At 32.2% G+C, this 22,004-nt stretch overlaps 1 protein-coding gene across 2 annotated transcripts in view; it reads right to left on the reverse strand.

Annotated features, from left to right (window-relative positions):
• Positions 1 to 22,004, reverse strand: part of LOC125066164 (CUGBP Elav-like family member 4) — a 571,369-nt gene that overhangs the window by 24,950 nt on the left and 524,415 nt on the right. For both annotated transcript variants that reach the window (XM_047674113.1, XM_047674112.1), the window contains exon 4: positions 12,646 to 12,725. In XM_047674113.1, the coding sequence (XP_047530069.1) occupies positions 12,646 to 12,725 (80 nt within the window). The remainder of the gene's footprint in view (positions 1 to 12,645; positions 12,726 to 22,004) is intronic.

Genomic DNA, 22,004 nt, shown 5'->3' on the forward strand with positions numbered 1-22,004 from the left:
TTTTTATTGGTCGCGATTATTTTGGTAACCAACGTCAAAAGACTTTTTTTTATAAATGTAAAAGTTTTTATTTATATTATTTATTGAACTTTTATAATTATTTTGTATTGGTTGTGTATAGTTCCAAGGCGATTTCATACTGTGTTTGGGAAGTTGTTAAATTTTTATTTTGAGTTTAAATACGGACAATATTTTATGTTTATTTTTTTTATGTATAATATATTATTGTAAACTATAAGCATAGCTAATTGGTGGACGTAGTTTCAACAATAGAATGTTATACTATTCCTTTAACTCAAACAATTATTCTTGTTAATCTATTTGAATGCTATAAACATAATAATTAAGAAACTCCCCCGTGATTTTAGTTAAAATAAACTGAATACACACGACAATACGTTAATGCGACTTTCGTTACATACAAAATGCATACAACTATTTAGACGGATATTTATCAACAAGATACAGTGAACTGTAAACATTGTTATTCGTTTAAACTTATGTATTTTAAGGAATAAATGACAATATTGTAATTGTGTTTGTTTCTGTATATAATGAACATGGACACGAATACATTATAACTCCATAAAAACAACATTTAAAGTAACATTACTTTGAATAAAATATACCTTAGAACACTTTAAGTTATATATTATATTGTATGATGTTTCTCATGGTTGTCAAACTATTTATTTGGACAGTTATAATTTTCATGAAGTTAAATACTTCATGAAAATTATAACTGTCCCGAGATGGCCCAGTGGTTAGAACGCGTGCATCTTAACCGATGATTTCGGGTTCAAACCCAGGCAAGCACCACTGAATTTTCATGTGCTTCATTTGTGTTTATAATTCATCTCGTGCTCGGCGGTGAAGGAAAACATCGGGAGGAAACCTGCATGTGTCTAATTTCAACGAAATTCTGCCACATGTGTTTTCCACTAACCCGCATTGGAGCAGCGTGGTGGAATATGCTCCAAACCTTCTCCTCAAAGGGAGAGGAGGCCTTTAGCCCAGCAGTGGGAAAATTAACAGGCTGCTAATGCTAATCCTAAATACTTCTTCCTTTTGCTTATTATAAATGATTATCACTCTTTACGTGACAGACGATAACAGCTACAATATTTAATTGATATTGGACCCTAAAATAGGAACACAGCAATTATAAAGTATTATGATGATATTTTGCGGTATTATAGCTGATGATGGGGTAGTGGCCAGAAAACATAATTCATAATTGAAGATTGCGGGTATCCTGAAAATGACTACTGATTTCATATGTTTAATTAGTAGTTTGTATATTATATAGTGTTAGGTGAACATCGTATTTAATGGTTACTTGGTGGTAGGGTTTTGTGCAATCCCGCCTGGGTACCTACTTATCGTATATTCGACCGCTAAGCAGTAGTACTTAGTGTTGTTGTGTTCTGGTCTGAAGGATGAGTGAGCCAGTGTGATGTTGGATCCGAAATACATGTTGGTGGCGTATTGGCGATGTAAAGAATGGTTAATATTTCTTACAGCGCTAATGTCTTTGGGCGGTGGTGACCACTTGCCATCAGATGGTACATGTGCGCGTCCGCGTTCTTATATCTTAAAAAAAAATGAAATGGTCCTAACCAAGCCACGAAACTATCAATGCTGACAACCTACAATCATGTAACAAACTAAAACATCAAACGCACACAATAAACATGACGTATAATAAAAAAAAGTTTTTATGTAATTTTAAATAAAGTACATTGCTTAAGTGTATCTAGTTACTTGTAAATTTTTTATACAAATTATGCATTTACGTGTTTTCTCGCCTAATTATTACCTGCACGGTGCAGGGGGAGCAAGTTCGCTGATTTAATGCCGAGGTACTGAGATAATTTTATGCACGGAGCAGACCCGGCATTCAACGAAACCGGAGGCTAATTACCCTTTGTTATTTTATGTTAATAAATTTCATCCCGATTACTGGAGAGCGTTTAGTCGGCTTCGCATTATAGTATTTTATTTTTTATTTGGAATCAAGTTGTTGTGGCTAATTTTATATTTTACGTTATTATTAATTAGAAATTGTTTCAATGTTTTATAATATGAGAACTTATAAGCCAATATAAATTGAATAATTAATAAAATAATTGTATCTCAAAGTAAAAAAATACACCAAAATGTTCATAGGTTAAAAGTTTTCGTTTATTTTCGTATATATATGTACATATATAAATAAAGGCAGTGAGATCCTACTCCGTTTCAAAAACAAATTCATTAAATAATATTTTTTTACTTTAGTTAAGTAACACGATTTTTATCAGGAATTTTAACAACAATGAACAAAAATATAACATGAGAAGTATTGAAAAATAATTACTGACTTCATAGAATGAACTGAATATACTCTTTCCAAAGTCATTAAGATGGAATCTTGGAGCTCTGCTGATTGTTATACAAAAATAAACATCTAACTAAGTTCATACATAACTAAAATAATCCGAACATATATTTCATTTAAAACTGTAATATGACGATTCAAAAGTACTTTTATGAGCCCACTTGAACATAGAATATTTCGATTTTGCCATAAACTCATTTGTATTCAAAACATTTTATAAGGATTAAATATTATTTGTTTTAGATATCCATAAAAAGCAGGAATGCAAAGTAAAGAAGAAAATTTTCTCCGTTTTTCTTTATCTATTGTGGAACGTCGGCATCAGTCGATTCGCTCGGGACGGGATGGCCACATAGATATGTAAATGTTTTCAATAAGGGGAGTGAGGTACAGAGTTGTGACATACGGATATACGGCGTGAATATTCGTTATATTGTATAAATTGTAGGCAACGTTCGTATTTTGCCCGAAGCTACGAAATTTACGTTGATGAAACGCTTCTATGTAGAAATAGTTTATGAAGATATCTTAGAACGATTCTATGTTATATAAATACTATGTTATATCCCCAATATATAAATAAACAGTTTTTGTTGATTTTTAAGCGAGATATATGTTGATTTTATTGTTGGAGTAGAGTAATAACTGAATTTCTTGCCGTAAATTTCTTTTCAGTCCACATTCCGAACCGGTGGTAGTTTTACTTTTTTTATGTGACATGCACATTTGTCGGACTGACACGGACAAATGGACTACGTGATGGCAAGTGATCACCATTGCCAAAAGATTTGTTAATACAATATTAATCAAAAATGCCCCTTGTGCCAGTAGTTACATTGACTCGCTTACTGTTCAAACTGGTACACAAAAATATTAAGTTTTTCTGCTTGGCAGTAGAATATAAGATCCTTACTTAGTAAAAAAAAAAATTTAAATTAGCAACTGTTTATTTTTAAATAATTTAATACAAATAAAAATAATGAAGGTTATATACCTAAAATAAATTTGTTTGGGTGACTAAAAAAAATAATGTTATTTCCTTTTATTTTAAATTGGACTAAATTTGAAGGTAGAACAAAGTTTCCGCCAGATCGTGTCTAACATATGTTTTTAATAACGATCGCGCCACGTGCTGCGACCGGGTGTTACTGTTAGCTACGAATAGCACACATAGCGATAAACAGAAATGTTCAAACTAAATTATAGCTTGTTTTATCTTTTAATTTACAGTTTTGTATTATAATAATATCAAATTTTAACAAAAACTAATTTTTTAAATTTTTCGAGAAAATCATAATTTTCCAAAATCAAAGACAAACATAAAAAAATACATCGTTACTAAAATAGAATGATGTTCGATTTTTATTTTGTTAATAAATATTTTATATTATATAAACTTTTACATAATTTTATATAATTTCAACGAAATTCTGCCGCATGTGTATTCCGCCAACCCGCATTGGAGCAGAGTGGTGGAATATGCTCCAAACCTTCTCCTCAAAGGGAGAGGAGGCCTTTAGCTCAGCAGTGGGAAAATTTACAGGCTGCTATATGCTGCATAATGCTAAACTTTTACCTATATTTTTTGTCATATTTACAATAGATATCAGATCATTACGAGAACGCGTCATATTTTAATGTCAGTGGCTTAAATAGTAGAATAGTAATTTCTTCCTCTGTTATTAGAACTGCTATCTACTACTATATAAGTATTCGTATCATAAAACCTTTATATATAATCCATATAAAGACCTAATAATTTTCTTTTGTATATAAGAGAGTGTTTTTAACAAAACCTCTGACAATATGTTAATAATTCACATTTAATACATTAGTTAAAAGTTCGAACAATATCAATATCTAGTTGGAATTGCTTTGAGAGCAAACAGGACGGTAGATTCCATGTTGATCTTACAAGTTTTGAATGGGTCCAATTTGGGTCAATTTCTTCACGGAAGGCTCCCAGACGCATTCTAAGGATTTTGTCGGAATGGACTTTTGTTGACATACCTATCCTCCCTTCGATTTTATATACGCAGAATGAGATTAGGTTTTGAGCGCTGCATTTCTCATTATGTTGCTATATATTTAGAAACTTTATATATATATATATATATATATATATATATACGTATATATATTAATTATATATATATATATATACATTATGTGTAGGCAAAAGGCGATGTTTAGTGGACCACTATCCACTATCCATAGACACTGGTAAACAATTAAAAAATATAGTATTTTTATTCCTCCCATCAAATAAAATAGTTTTATATATGATTTAGTTTCACATTTTTATTCATTATCAAAACAACACATTACAGTGATAATATTACACATTATGCAAAACAAGATTTACGTACAGTGTATATTGTAACTATATTTAATATAAATAATGTCGTAAAAAACTCATAATTTTATCCTTGTAAAGTCGAGCGGGTCGCTAGTAAAATGTAACTTAAATATGAAACCTTTTTACCCACGACACAAAACATTTTCACATCAACGCAAAGTCATCCACTTAGTAGGAACGTGTAAACAGATGAGCTCATAAACTACGCATACAAACCTCACACACTTTATAACGTGATTACAGCACGTACTCTGATTCCTAAACAAATATACAGACTTATCTGCGTCTTCATTTTAAAATGGCGTACAATGTTGTACCTGATGCTTACTCGCACTGTGGTAAATCGTGTGCGTATTATTTTTAGATAACAAAATTAGTACGTTTTTAATGACTGTTGTTAATTTATAATAAAAAATAAAGTGCAGGCGGTAAAGGGGTTTTAAATATTTTGAAAGTAGAACTAAGTTGCTGTTTCGTTTATACTTTTGAAAATACTTTTAAAAGTTGAAATTAGTTGTGCGCAGTTGTGTCTAAAAAAGTTCTTATACATCCGAAAGTACTCGAAAAATTATTGCAAAAGGCTCTCGACTAATTAGCGTCTGTACACATTTCTGCGAGCCATATTTTTCTCTGTTTATTTATGCCTGCGATGTTGATACACAGTGCGCGTCGTATTTGAATGACGCCCGACCGGGACCGCTTTAATAAGGGTCGTTTCGCACTGTTTGTACTGATGCTGGAAATCTCTTAATTTTGCGCCCGCCTCGCCCATAAGCTCAGTAAATAGTACTCCGCTCCTTTAACGCTTCAAACAGAGCAAGATGAAAATTGTGAAAGACTTTGTGGATACGTTTGACAAGCTTTTAACAATCTATTCGACATCTTTCATTGTAATATTCCTTGTTTTAACAAAAAAAAAACAACATGAGATTATGTTTTGGGCTTTGGAGTATTTTTGTTTATTCGACAAAAATCCACAGATTTTAATGCATTTTGCATGAGTTATTTCAAAATAAGAATATTTTTTTTTTAAATGCATTTCACAATGAATGTAATGAAATCAAGGAATATTTTAAATTATTTTTAATTAAATTTAATGTTGTAAGTAACACTTAAAATACAGCTAAATATAACCAGAGTAAGATCGGGTTTATAATTGGTTGTCGGAGCTCATACGTTTATCATTTGATATGAGGTTATATCGTCTCCTTGATGACTTGGGACAGGCTTCGTACGTGCATAGTGCTCCAGGTAACTATTTAATCTAGACTCGTTATGGTTATGAAATACTGCGGCTTGGAGGGTTGATACGAGGACCGTATAACAGTATAATCAAGAATTTATTTATGAAACATGGGCTGAGCAATATATATTAATTTTTTAACCAACTTCAAAAAAGGAGAATGTACTTAATTCATCTGTATATATTTTTAGTGTGTAACTTTTGTTTAATAGCTGATATCGACGTTTTTTTTTCGTTGAGTCCAGTACAGTTCCAAGGTCTCATCTTAATTTTATTGGTATACGATAATAATTATTAGGTTCTTATTTTGAAATTAGTTTTTATTTTAATATCAGTAGGAGCTCAATAATAAGCAAATTTATTTATAATTAACGTATCGTGTTTATTGAGAAATCGCTTTCGAGCAAAAAGTTACGCGATCTATTTCCCCCAGTGTATAATATTATTTGAAACTTTAAGTGGCATTTAAAGATCTGAATTATCTCTCGTTTCAGATCTTTCTCATTCATGGATAATTGCTGGTACTCGAATAGAATAAAGTTTATAAAGTCGATTCTGTAGAATTTACCTGATAAGTGAAAAAAAAGATATCGACTTTAAATCCCTTTCAATCTTGAGATCCATCTCGGAACCTTTCATGGCTGTCAATTTATGTAAAAAAAACGAAAGTTTCGTAAGGATTACTTTGGCTTTCGAGTTTTAAGAAAATGGAATCCAATTATTCCGGACGTTTCGGATATTTTAACATTGTCTTAGTTAACTAAATTTATTCGTGCCTACAGCTGAAGAATGAAAATTTTGGCCATTATATCATCCAAATGAAAAACTGCCATGAATTTTTTAATTATTTTCTTCAACGAGTTTCATTATACAAGTAACTTTTCATAACAATTAATCTGGAACTAAACAAGTTTAAGTCTAGGTATTTTTATCAATTGTACTATTAGTCTGCTTTCGAAAATATCCCGTAGTGGAGCCTATAAGCAAATTAATTGATTGCGGTCGATCACAATTTACGGCTTTGTCTGGGTTGAGGGGTTGAATGAGTTTGTCAATCTAGTAATAAATGGCAAAGGTCAGAGAGGTCCCTGGAGATCAGCCAACTTGAAGCTACATCGTGAAGACAGCTCGGCGCCGTAAGTGCACCTGTCATAGCTAGCTAACTTAATGCTGTATACGTAATTCTAGGCATATATATAAATACGGTGAATAACACTTACCACTAATGATAAACAACTATGTATGTGTAGTGAATGGGTGTGTTTAAATTAGAAACGCATGGATATTATTCAAAGTAATGTAAAAGTAAAACGAAATAATATTTAAACAGCCATACATAACGGCATCGTGTAATTGTCATAAAAAGATCGCTTCTATTAAAATCAACCAACTATGCAGAAGACACGAAACTAATCTAGCTACCTCATAAAAAGACCCTCGCGAAGGCATGTTATTAAACGAAATAAGTTTATAGTTTCCATAAAATATCCCCAACAAGGCCCTCTCTGATATACGTCCCAGTAGATTGTTAAAACGGTCCTCCCAGCCTGGGCCTCCGGCACTAGAAAATTTCTCTTAATAAGGCAAAAGGCCTTCGAGAGTCCAATTATTAAAAACAGTGGATTGGGATGGCATTATATGTTTTCAAGTTGAAACTAAAGTGCTGTAAAGATTCTCTAGAAGTTTGTGGTGACCAATTAGTTTGGATCATATTTAGAATAAAATTCTCATGACTTATTTATTTATAACTTTATTATACGTACCAGAAAAAAACAAACATAAAACATATCGAAGAGATTTATGAAAGATTAAATAAAAATATACAACAAAACATATGATACTTTTAAATATATGTTATATTTAAATATAATTTCTCCTTTCACAAGCTTAATACATCGTGTACATAGAAATGTACGAACAGAGCGAGTAGTTATTAAACTTAGGTATATACACGTAACTATAATCCCAAATATTATCAGCACCAAGTCGAAGGCAGAAATGGGAATAGAATTCGGCAGGCTAGCCGATAATTCCTTTAACGGCGGCGGCACAAAAGCGCGCCTTTGGATTTGCTGTACTTCGCTTAATGACGTTTTTGTCTCCTCGTATCCAAGAGCCAGTGCTTGTATTTTGTTAAAATATTGATTCGGAAATTTGAGACGTGAATTTCAAATGAATCCTAGTTAAATTAATGTATCTATGAGCAAGCGATACAGTTGACTCTCTAATAACGTTCCACGATAATTTTAATTGTAATTGTAGTTTTATTATTAAAATTGTCACCAGCAATGGAGATTGGCATGCCTATCATCATATAATGCCATGCATAATAATAAATATTGGACAACATCACATACATCACTCCGATCCCAATGTAAGTAGCTAAAGCACTTGTGTTATGGAAAATCAGACTAACGAAGTAACGACGGTACCACAAGCATCTAGACACAAGACAACATATAAAACTAATGAACTTTTCTACATTGACTCGGCCGGGAATCGAACCCGAGACCTCGGAGTGGCGTACCCATGAGAACCGGTGTACACACTACTCGACCACGGAGGTCGCTTCGGTAAGCCATTGACATTGGGAAGTAAGATGTTTCTATGTATCTTATGCCTGAAATTAAATTCACTCGCTCAATCACTGGAACTCAACAATACTAAGTGTTTCTATATGGTGGTACAATATATGACTAGTGACTACCTATCCAGAGGGGTATGCACAAAGTCCTTCCAAATAAATAAGGTGTTTATATTACCATTATTTTTATATGAAATATTTCGTCACCCACGTTTTATTAATAGAGGAATGTTGGATATTTGCCAGGAAGATTACGATTGCCGAAATCATAAAGCCTCGTCGAACTCACGTCACAGATGATTGGAAACGTAATCTAGTAATTGATATAAAAACTTTTTGTTGGAATACTCCTCAGATTAATAGAGTTTCTCGGTATAGAGAAAACAAAATATGACATAAGTCACGATACGATACCGAGATCAACTTCGATAATAATGGGTTATAATTTCTGAATAATCGAACTTACTCCATACAGTGGAACCATTATGTTGATTACTCTTTAACTTTCTTTCCCTCCATTCTAGTTTTTTCTTAAGCCGTTAAAATAAATTCTAATATGGTTTTGAGGAAAATATTCGTTTAATTCATTCATTGTGAATAAAATTATATATGTACTGTGTTAACGTACGCTTACACACATACAACATATTGTGAGGAGAGTTGTGAAGAATTATAGTAATATATTTATCATAATTATTAGTTCAAATATACATTATTCAAGTAAGCTTCTACAAGCACTTGAATCGCAATTTTGCAAGATGAATTAAACGTAAGACACCTGTTCAGAAGTTAAATTTTACCAAGAAGTACCGGCGAGAAACTTTGTAGTTACTCGCTTACCGATTACAAATTAATTTATGATTTTATTTTTTAAACTTATTTAAAATTAAATTATCTTTCCTAACGATTAAAATCTTTTAGAAATATTAAGTATTACACGACAGAGATACACAAAATGTTTATAGCAAGGAGTTTTAGCAAATTATTATATACACAAAACATTGTCCGGTCTATCTATAATATGTTATACGTATGTTATGTATGAGATTGCGATCGCTTGAATGTTATCGAAATTGATGCGCTGCAATGCTTTCTGGCGACAAACATAGCTTAAAATAAGAGAGGTTATTAAAAGGTTCTTAGTGGCATATCAAATATGTGCTAAATATCCGCAATAATATTTGTCAAGTTTATTAATGTCATAAAACTAACATTCATTTTTGTATAAGAGATACTATCATATCATATATTTTTGTATCAGATGTTGTCCTGTGACCGAAATTTACACATAAATCACACTAAGTTTCACCAGTCCGAATGTATTTTTACCGATAACACAGTCTCAACGAAGCTCGAGGGAAACAACCGCTAATTAAAACTTAAGCGGCTGGCCCGGACAGTCAATTTTAGGACTTTTTGCTGTACCTCCCCGAACTGGACTTCGCATACAACAAAGGCTACATATTAAAAAGAGTAATAAAAGTTGTTTAAACAAGAGATTCTTTAGCTGCCTAAAGCTAAGTGCATTCGGTAAAAGATATTTTATATAAATTTTTCTATTTCGTCTGTCAAAAAACTAGAAATTTTTCCTTTTTTAAGAGTGACAGCCGCTGGTAAGCCTCAAGCCTAACTCCAACGTCTTTGGGAATACCTTTGCTAGTGGGTTAGTTTACCAACATAGTACATGTTGAGAGGCTTATGTACTTTGTTAATGGATGCGCTTAAACGAACGTACTCTTAATCGCCTCTCACGAATGTATTCCAAAATCGATATTGGGATATATGTTAATAAATAGTTTACGACTCGTGTTTACCGGCTCGGGGGAGATTCCAAGCGTCTCGTGACAGGTATGGTGTGGAGGAGAAGAGTTGCATATTCATAAACAGATCGTCATCACTGTCCAGATTTTCAGAGAAAAATAAATGTTTTTTTATGTATTCGTGCTTAATTTACAGTTACGTGTGCGTCTACCCTTATTAATTATAAGTCTTGCTTTTTGAAATAAATTACCAAAAAAGTTATATATTTCAAAAATAGAATACGAATACACGTTACATTATTTTAATAAAGTTTTAAAGATGAATATGTGAGGATTAAAAACAGTTCACATTTAATCAACCAGACAACTTTAATAAGGCTTAATGATGACGTATTTATTATTTTGTATAATTAACGTATGCTCTACACGCTGGACTTCGTAAACACACTTACAACGGAATACAAGTTGAGTGTTTGCGTGGACATGTTGTTAACAGAAATTGCCACGTGAGTTCATTATTGTCGGTCAAATAAAGGAACGAATGCCATTATAAACCATCATTAATTTTAAGCTATCAAAAATAAAAATAAAAAAAAAGACTGTTATGTGATCCAATGTTTAAACAATTTTAATTTCATTGGTTCAATCAAAGATGCTTAGTTTATAATTTTGTTGTAAAATTTGATACATATTTCTCTAGTATTATAAACATTCTTGTAGAAAGATGGCGAATATAGTATTTTTTTTGACAAAAGATCCTCCGATAACTAATAGTGAATGCGGCCATCCTCGACGAAGGCTAACCTGTTATTTTAACTCAGGAGATAATACAGTGCAAAATTGTAAAGTCTTCATTTCCTTACTTTAATAATCCAAAGGAACGGCAATCTGACACGGTCGGGGAGTTCATGCGTAGGATCTAGCTTTACGTATTTTCACTCCCGCGCCTCGGTGGGTATAGGAGTGTAAACATTGCCAAATTAAAAAAATCCGGGCAATTTCTGTCCTCATAAGAATTTCTCAACATAATTATCCAATAATTTGTTATGCTCTCGATCTGAACCGAAGATCTCGGAATTTGCTTGATAAGTTATTAAAGTCACTTTAATTATTTGTATTAAAGACCTATCTTGGGACATTCCTTTCGTTATGTATTATGTATTAAATAACAAGCTGTAAATGAACTTCGTTCCAAAAATAAGACGCCATCATCGTTATCTTGCCGTTATTCTGTATTTGTTACCTATGATTTATTGAATTGCATCGAAGATAAGTCAGCATACTTTATCAACCCACTGCGTCAACTATTATTGCTTTGCTGGTGATTGAAGAACTTGCGTGATCTATTTATATGAAAAATCCCACAGTCGGCTCTTATGACACCCACGATTTGAGATCTGAGAGCTCTATTCGTAATACACGTTTAAATAAAAACTTAGGAATGGTTTACGTCTAAATAAATCAAAATCCACTCAATATTATAAATGTTTTTGAAGATTCTCAGCTTCGAAAACAGACTTCACAAACAGTTGATTCGTTACTCGAGGCGTTTGCTATTGTTAAACTAAAACTCAACCATTAAACATGACACATAGGATATGAAACAAGACGGAAACTTGGAATACTCTGAACACCGTATAAATTCATTTGGCACGATAATTTGTTTTGCCTCTGTTAATATTAAAACAATAACTTTTGTCAGTATGCAATTTTGCTAACACTGTCAACAGTTTGTGGTCATAAAAGTGGCAGAATTTTATACGGCACATTTGTTTTCGTACTAATTTTCTTCGACACAGAGCACAAAATTAATAAATTATAAATAAAAATGAAACAAAATCAAACTTTATACCGGTATACTCGTACAAGTACTGTAAAATCATCGTTTTACAAGATTAAACTAAATGTAATGGTAAATGGTGCCCATCGTGGACCGGAAATGTATATATGTACATTGTATGGAGACGAAACGAAAAGCAGCTCAGCAGTTACTTTTTATCGACAATGAAAATCAACGAATGATAACTTTTTTGTCATCTATAAAACTTCGTTGTTTTTTCTTTAACGTTTTATATATGCGTTTAACACATCTAATCTATTTTTTTGCAATAATTATAACGTGGCCAATCATTGGCACAAAAATGTTAAGCTTCATTTGCCTGTATCTTTACGGGCGGACTTATCCTTCCAACTGAAAGCGCAGCAGTACTTGGCAGTTTATTCTAACGCCTATTTAGTAGTATAAGTGAATTTAGAAGAAGTAAGAGATTGTATAAACCCCGATAATCGAATGTAATTTTATTTAATATTTGTACTTACAGGCATAGTTTGACTGCCGTGCAGACTTGTGATGGCTGCTTGCGCTTCCTGGTGTGAACTGAACTTTACGAACGCACAACCTGCAAATAAGAGGAAAATTTGTTAGAAATCTTAAAATAAAATAACTTTATTGGGTTTTCTAATAAAAGGTTTTATTAAAAAACTATTTTGGAGTTACAAAACTATCTTAAGTCGGCGCTAGGCGCTTTTTTTTTAAAAATAATTATAACCATGACTGATGTCTAGGTATTGATGTACACAGACAATTCTATAATTTTAAACACACGCACACATTTAAACATGAAATTTTATTACGATATTTACTATTTTTATCTGTTCTGATTAAAAATTTTGACATAATTGCACTTGAACGAAAAACACGTAGCGTCAAATCATCCGGGTCTGTGGTGTAACGTTTTGATTAAACATTGAATGGGACGAAATTGAACGGACTGTTTGTTTAGATTTTTCCCTACACCTTTACTCTGGTTGGATCATCATAGCTTGTAACGAGTCTCAACAAAAGATCCTCAGTATATTCAACTATTAATTTTTGGGACGAAGTTGCGTATAGTACAGACACTCGAGTGAGAGCTTGGCTGAAATAAGTGTAAGATTTTGGCTGTGCTATTATTTTTTTACATACCAATACATTTATTAAGATAATCATTTAACCAGTCATAGCCGTTATCATCGTAAACCCGTAAGTGACTTGACCTTTGTGTTTTAGTAGGTAATTGTAGGCTATTGTAGCATTAGCACAAATATTATATTCCGAATACAATCAGTACACAATTACTTTATATTCAAATCACAAATCATATATAATAATAAATCTTATATAAGATCCCGCTAAGTTTCAGTTTAAGTTTAATAAGATCAATCATCTTGTTATGGGCAACGTTGATAAAGGTTTATTCACACTTGTCATTTAAATGTTAGTCTCGGAGTCAAGAAAGTGTATTATACTATCAGCTCAGGGTGTCCAGAAGAACTCTTCTAAGGTGATAGATAAGCTTTACTTTGTAACACTGATTTTATATTTCAAATATATAATTGGTACATTTTTTTACATTACATTAATAGCCTGTAAATTTCCTACTGCTGGGCTAAGCCCTCCTCTTCCTTTGAGGAGAAGATTTGGAACATATTCCACCACGCAGCTCCAATGCAGGTTGTTGGATACACATGTGGCAGAATTTTGTTGAAATTACACACAGGTTTCCTCACGGTGTTGTCCTTCACTAGCGAGCACGAGACGAATTATAAACACAAATTAAGCACATGAAAATTCAGTGGTGCTTGCCTGGGTTTGAACCCGCAATCATCGGTTAAGATGCACGGGTTCTAACCACTGGGCCATCTCGGATCGACTATAATCGACTGATTTTAATTATAATTATTAGTGGTTATTTTTGATCTTAATTCAATTTTAATTTAGGTAAGATTTCTGTTTCCTTATTTTAGGCAAGTTGTAAGTAAACAAGGAGGCAATCAAACGCATCTGTAGGTTCATGATATTACTGTTTAACTAACCGCATAATATGAGCTTGGCAGTGAATTTATTTTACAAATGAATATCTTTACATGAATAATTTTATCAAATTTCTGAAAACAGTATGAAGGTTTTGCTTTCTATGTTTTATTTTAGGGATATTTATTTCCGGATGGTATTGTCAATATCAGTACCAAAATAAAATATTTCAATTTTATCTTAACAGAAACGAAATGGTACTCTAAAATAAAAATAAAAATAGTTAATGTTGAACGAGTTCCTGTTCTCAGAATGTAATTTCCTCACCGTTGGTAGCTTTAAGTTAAACTTCATTTTGTATAATTAGAAATAACAAAATTAAGTTAATACACTAAAGACCAGATAAATCAATTGAAAAAACGACTTAATTATATAGGTAAAGAAACTATTATCTTCGATAAATAAATTAGATCTACACACGCATATCACACTCATGACAAGAAAGTGGTATATTATAAAATCTATAGAAAATATTACAAACTCACAAATACTCGCACGTAAATGTCATTCAGAGGTGGAGTACCCTCTAAGAGGTCCTTGCCCAGTGATGGGACATTATTAATTTGTATTATATACCAACTATTGTCCTTTAAATAATCCAAAGCTTCTTGACAAGGAAAATAATCCGTTACGAAACTGTCTCTTCAGACTGTCGCCTTGTCTTGTTTCAAAATGTCACATCATATTAATGTAATTTGCATACATCTGAATAAGCATTAAACTGTGACAAAGGCTCTCTTATGGGTAAGTAAGAAGGGCATGGAGTAATATCATTTGTTCTGAACAATGAGTGAGATCTTCGGAAATGGTGTAACACAATAGCCATGTGGTTAAGGCAAGGTTATAGAATGTTCTCGATTGATAACAATAATGTATTGTTATTGTATAATGTTTGAAAATGAAAGAATATTTAAAATTCGAACGTGTACGTTCCTTTTTACAAAATTATCTTTGATTAAACAGATGTATGTTTTTTTTTGTGGTGTATGCATTTTATAACCATAACATCGATAGAGTTAAAACTTAAACAATTATTAATACATTAGGTATATATATTAAAATTTATGTAATTAAAATTTATGAACATATCATGTTACTTTAAATTGTTAATTAAATTCTGACTAACAGACTTCACTTTAAGGTCGATATAACCGTTTACTCTTTTTGAAATTATATATGTTATCTGATATATATTTTTTTTGTTTGTAAAATATATCTTATTACAGAATAAATTAACTAACAGTATAAAATGAAGGTTAAGGTAACTAACAGTATAGAAGGAAGTTTAAGTCAGTCAGGATTTTTTCTTTATCTACTTGGTGGGCTCAAAACTAAAACGCTTATTGGGCTAAAAAACGACGATTCACGACGTTGTTGTCAATGTAAAATATACATCGTGTTATGGCTCTTATAAAAACGCCCATGAGTTGGCAGACAAACGATCGCATAGTCGATATCATATTCGACTAACATGCGATTCGAAATGTTTATTCGCTTCGTGAGCGTTTTAGTTCTTCCACTCTAACGTGTATTTCAATCAAAACAAACAAGCGAAATACTTTGTATCAATAGATTTTAGTATGTAAAAAAATTGACAGATGTAAGCAACAAAATTTTAAGCAAATAGAACTAACTTATACAGTACTTCATAAACTATGATTGAACATAAAATCCGTGTTGGAAACTCAATAAAGTTCACGAAAGATTTTCCGTAAACAGAAATCCACTCAATTTTCATTCCCGTTAAAAGCGCCGAAAAAAATTCGGCGCGTGGAAAAAACAAAAAACTTAAACAACAACGCGCACCGGGATTATCGCTCAATTTTTCAATAACAAGCTGTCAGAGCGCAGTGTGGCGGGGGCCTTATCAATCTTGCTTCCCACAGGTGCGATGAGAGGGACGGAAATATAAAAACGATACGAGTGAGACAGGGAAAGAGTGCGTGTCCGCTTAATGACGACTGATGGATCTGCCGGTTATGAAGATAGGATTATAGAACCCAAAGTTGGATTTAACAACTAAATCACCAGTGATCTTTCAGGAATATTGGACGTGTCGGATGTTTTCTTTGAAGGAGAAAATTAGAATGGCGTACGGAGTTTTTCGCATTTACAATTTTCTTTATCCCTTAATCCTCGAAATCTTAAGCAATGTACGTTCACAAATATTTTATGTCACCCCTCATTGTATTTACATTTGTGATACGTTTTTTGTTCGTCGTAATAAAAATATTACACAAAGAGCTGTTTTATACTTTTTCCAAAAAACGCGAGAACAACTGTATTTAAATAAAACCTTTCAAAATACAGCATTTCGGATACAAAAGTACTATGCGACATTGCATCAAACAAAACTTCAATAAAAATAGTATCAGTCAAAAATTCCATACCGAAACTGGTTTTCTTTCACTATGTATATGAAATTTCTTCAGTTCATTATAAGAAAATGTCAGTATTATAAGTTATTAACATTTTCGCGGTTAAATAAATGAGCGAGTCCTTATTGAATCAGCTTTAGTGAATCCTTGCGGGGAATAAAAAGTGTACCAAAGAGATTGCGGACTTTTATCTTTTGTGGGGAATCTTCAAAGGAATTATGCCTGATTGGTTTCATTCGTTACGACTCCTCGGACACGCTTGATTTAGTTTCGTTAAAATTTTTGAAGACCTTTTTTTTTTTCGTTTAGCACCGAGTTGTCTGGAACTATTTATGTTTATATCTTATATTTTACCTTTCCTATACTTTGCTCATATTTACGAGCGCTGTGTTTGCGACTTTGACGTTAAATATAGCGATAAATAATTCAGCCGAAGAATTGTGTACTTTAGGAAATCTTACGAATATTATTATTAATGTGAAAATTGGTGTATTTGTTTTGTGTATTAATGAATGAGCATAGTGTGCGTTATTTAAGTATTAGTAGTTGATAAGTAAATAAATTAGTACGTAAAATAACATTTTGGAAAAATGGTAGCAGTCGTGACTTTTTTGTATGTCTTGGTATGCAAATCCATCTAAATAACTATCGCTTACTCATCTAAGTAGGTTCTGTGTGGTATTATTTATGACGGTTTGAAGGAAAGCGTATTAACAGGCACAAGAGATACAACATCTTAGTTCTCAAAAATTATTGTGAATTGGTAAGGAATTTTGGATTGGAGCACTTATTTATCATCAGGTAGCCCGTCCGCCTACTTATCTTATACAAAAAAAATATGTCATCGAAATTGCGCGATCTCTAATACTTTTCCATACCTAAAAATTATGACGCTAAAATTAAAACAAAAAAAAACTTTTTTATTTTTATATAACGCGTTGTAGAGTTCAGTGTCCTGTACCATATAAATATTAACGTTATTATGTAGGTATGTGTTTATCTTAAATAATATTATAAATGCGAAAATTAGTTCATTTGTTTCTAACCTCTTAGGTACTCATACATCGTTATGAAAATTTACATAATCGCTGTCAGGTGTATAGAAAAGGGCATTGGGTTCCGTATACACGTCCCCACTGCATTGAGTCCCTAGCTCAAAGTCGAGGCGGAAACTAATACATAGAAACAAACTACGAATTTCAGAAGTTTTATAGTATTAGAGCAATTGGTTGCAAATTAAATATCCAGTTCAAACGGAGACGATTATTTCATCTCGCCCCGTTCCTAAGTCCGTATGAAATAAAATAAAATCACCAAAGTTTTTCTCCATTACACCTTTAGCTTTTTCGTAGCGAACCGATAATCACGGAAGCTATTAAACGTTTGACAATCCGACGCAGTCTCCTTGGCGCCTACAATGATACGTTACGTTAGCTCGCGAGCTGGAAGTCGAAAAGTTCTACGTACGTGGAACTATTTACTGCTTGCATACGTGTATAACTATGAAGCAATTTATTAACTGCTATCGGTGTACGAGCACGCATGCTACTTTCACAATAGATAATTTGCCGACATAAACTGAGATGGCACGGTGGATAGAACACAAGAATCTTTAAAGAAGATTCTGAGTTCGAAGACGAGAATTTGTTACCTATTTTCATGTGATTTATTTGTGTTTATAATTAATCACGTGTTCGGTAGCAAATAAAAACATCGTGTAATCTGTCGGATGTAATTGGCTCTTAAAACTTTTTCAAGAGGAGAGGAGGGTTTTGTCCAATTGAGGGATGCCAACTTTATTACTTATTATTAATAAGCTGAATTAACATCACTGGTTTTATGATGATATCAAACTTGATATATTAACAGTCAGAACCAGAGTAAAATCTAAATATACGTACCGATATGCGACTATAGTACTTGAAATAATGGCAAGACGAATAATAAATATCACTGTAAGACGATTTTCAAACGTTCACAAGTGAGTTACGTAAGGTAAGTAAGGTAAGACAAGCAAAAAAGAAAAAGCGTTTAGTAAGTAATATTAAAAATGAAATATTTTTTATGATTATATTATAATAAAAAAATTAAAAAATATTTCAATGTAATAAAGTTATCAAATCTGTTTTACATCGTTCGGGTTGTTTTTCGAACATTTATTAGCCAACAATTCATAGTCACAGGTATTTAAGCCGTTAATAATAGCCATGACAGGATAGGTGTTCGGTAAAATACTTTTATTTGCGCGTCTGTTTTTTATTACATAGGAATGTTTAGAACATCTGTTTTCATAAAATATGTGACACGTTCTCGAATTATTGTTATCTACAGATCGTAAAATGTTAATATTCCATTGAAAAAATAGTTCTTATAAAACGAACTGTTCAATATTCTTTTCTCAATCGATCAACCCAAAATTTTGCATGCGTGTCGACAGTCGACTAGATAAAATAGATTACCTAACACCGTCCTGATAAGAGAACTTAGCACAAAGTTGAATATGTTTTTATCAAATAAGATAGACCGAAAAAATAATAATTTAACAAGTAAATTAATTAGATATACTTTTTCTTATTTATTTAATTTAACGCTTTGCTCATTTGTTTTATTTTCTTTGATATAATCCCATTAAGTTTTTTACGTTAGATGTCTCAATAGAAATGACTTTTAAAGCTACCTTGTCTCGTGGATTTGTTTGGATAATAAATTTGAGCATTAATCATCAAATCTGCCGAGTAAAAAGAGGGGCGCATCGGACGATGTTTGCAATACTGAGTTATGTATATTGGAAAAAGTGGCGTATCTGCATTTTATGTAAGCTCACATCCTCAAGATACACGTCATCAAACAGACATATTTTTTCGTAATATCAAGTTTATAAGGCACTTTGATGTACATTTAAATATTATATTAAAACAAACACATTTTCTTAAACTTGTTGATGTAATGAGTAAGGTAAGTTGAAAAGACGCAAAGAGTTATATGTGAATCTTATGAACGTATTTATTTCTAACATCATTACTAAATCAGGATACATATCCGGGGTTTTGGAGATTTTGTTACCTCTTGTGGTAAAGAATAAAAAGAAAGGTAATATTTACTTAATCGGGACCATCCATGCGAAACAATCGAAATGTGTTAACATCGATCTGGGTTAAGATAAAACAGCACGTTTAATAACAATATGCAAAATTAATTTCTCAAATTGTGTTTTTGTTCGATGTCTTTTTTCCTAGCTGCGACAAAATTCTAATTTATGTTCCGCATTATTGGGATTATAAAGAAGTACTATAATTTATATAAATAATCATATTATTTGTCGAGTCAGTAAATAATAATGTTCCTGGTGACGTCATGGCTTTGTTTACACGCGTGTGTGTTTACTGCCTATGCGTTATAGGCATTGAATACACACACGCATGATCGGGGTGCGTAGTGCAGGTAACTTGGCGATCGTCCAAAGATCTGTTTTCCTGTTGCCGACGAACTTGCAGATCAGTTTTTATCGCCCGAAAGGCCTTTATTGTCGACAGATACCGCCCGAAATGTTTTCGTGTCGCCGCCGCGCAAATATTATTGGATGGTTTTATGTATCGGAAACATTATATTTTTAAAAGTTTGGCACTCGACCCGTCCGTACTTCAAATCTTAGCGTCAGATATAAAATAGTTTATTGCTTAATGGCGTCTTTATCTAAAGACGCTGCTGATATTATTCTCGGTGACGCTCGAGGGGGCGACGAAGAAAATTTTATTCAACTTCAAACAAAGGATAATGATAGTTTGATGATAAATTCGACTGATACTTCATTGAATGTGCATAAAAACTTTGAACGTTCGAACAGTTGAAGAGTTAGAACGAGCATTACTTCCTCGATTCGATTTGTATACCAGGTCCTCAGTAAAAATTTCAATAAAACAAGCTGTAATCACAAAGTAGGTGCCGTTATACATATTCCAAAGAGCGACGAACAAAAATGTCATGACTGTGTAATTCTTTCTCATCTACATTTTGATGTGAGTTTAGTAACTCGAGGAATAGCGATTCCATACGCAAATAACGTATCTGAGAAAAAGTATAGGGAAGTATGTAAAATATTTGAATTTTTTCTTTTCACTCGGATACTATTCGTAAAGATATCGTCTGTATTGGTTTTATAGTAACTGTTACGTTTATACGTAAAATAATCATTACACATACAACCAGTACTTCCTTAATACAAGTTAATATTATAAGGAGCTTATTTCGAATGGATTCAGACAAAGACATAAGCACCTAAGCACACATTTTTCTTTAATGGAAACCTTTTAAATCAATACACGATGGAAGGTTATCAATTATTAAAGCAGTTCATAATGTTGTCGTTTTTTTCCCGTACATAATTTTATTTGTGGAAAAGGATAACTATTGAGTTTTTTGACGGTTTTTCCGATAAAATCTACAATCTGAATGAGTGGCAACATTAAATTTAATCTTATAAATAACAACGAGCCTACTGGAATAAAGTATATTTTAATTTCGATGTTTATAGTCGTATTATAAACGAACAAATTTTATCTTTCTAATGTTGTAAGCATTTTAGCATATAATACTACCAAATAGGAACTTAACAGTACGAAACTACGTAAAATGAAATATTTTTTTTTATTTTTTTAAAAATTATTTTATTTTTTTATATTTAAATTCTAGGCAGTAGCTGTAATTTTTAATAGACAATCGAATGAAATGTATTTCTTTGTTTATTTAATTTATTCAAATTTGGAATTGATAATTTATTCAAATTTGGAATATACGGACGGTATAGTTTGAGTTTTTGAAGGTAAACAATTGCACCCATCCAATTCTAGAGAATGGGGGTTTGCCAGCTCAGTATAAATACCAAACAAACGGATAAGGGGTAACGTTATTGTTTTCTCTTTCATATTAGTCGGCATTACGGATTGTGTACTTGCCTGATCACAGGTTCCCACAAATATTTACGGAGCGACGTCATAATTCATCAAAGGTCCTTTGTTTTTTGTATCCGCCTTGTATCTTTGACTCACGACATCGAAATAAACGTTTAGCCAACAAGGGAGCTAAGGGCGAGCACACTGGGTCGACGTTAGTGTCGTATTAAAATTCATTATTTACGTATATATTTTGTAGTCGAAATGAGTGTATGTGAGCGGTTAAACGTATCCTAACAGATATTTGTCTAGATATGATGGTTCATCTTCTCAGGAGATATAGTCTAATTGACTAATAGTTTACAGTGTAATTTTTTTCGATAAATAAGTGTTAACCATTTTGATACAATAATGTCTTCATCGATGAATTGTTTGGGTTAAGTGGTCGCCTCCGATTATGATCATATTACATTGAAAAACAAAGATTACTAAGATTCCATATTATAGTTAATGATAATTAAAAAAAAAAACATTAATAGCTTATACCGTAATGTTACA

Source organism: Vanessa atalanta, chromosome 9 (genome assembly GCF_905147765.1).
Source record: "Vanessa atalanta chromosome 9, ilVanAtal1.2, whole genome shotgun sequence".
Taxonomy (NCBI): domain Eukaryota; kingdom Metazoa; phylum Arthropoda; class Insecta; order Lepidoptera; family Nymphalidae; genus Vanessa; species Vanessa atalanta.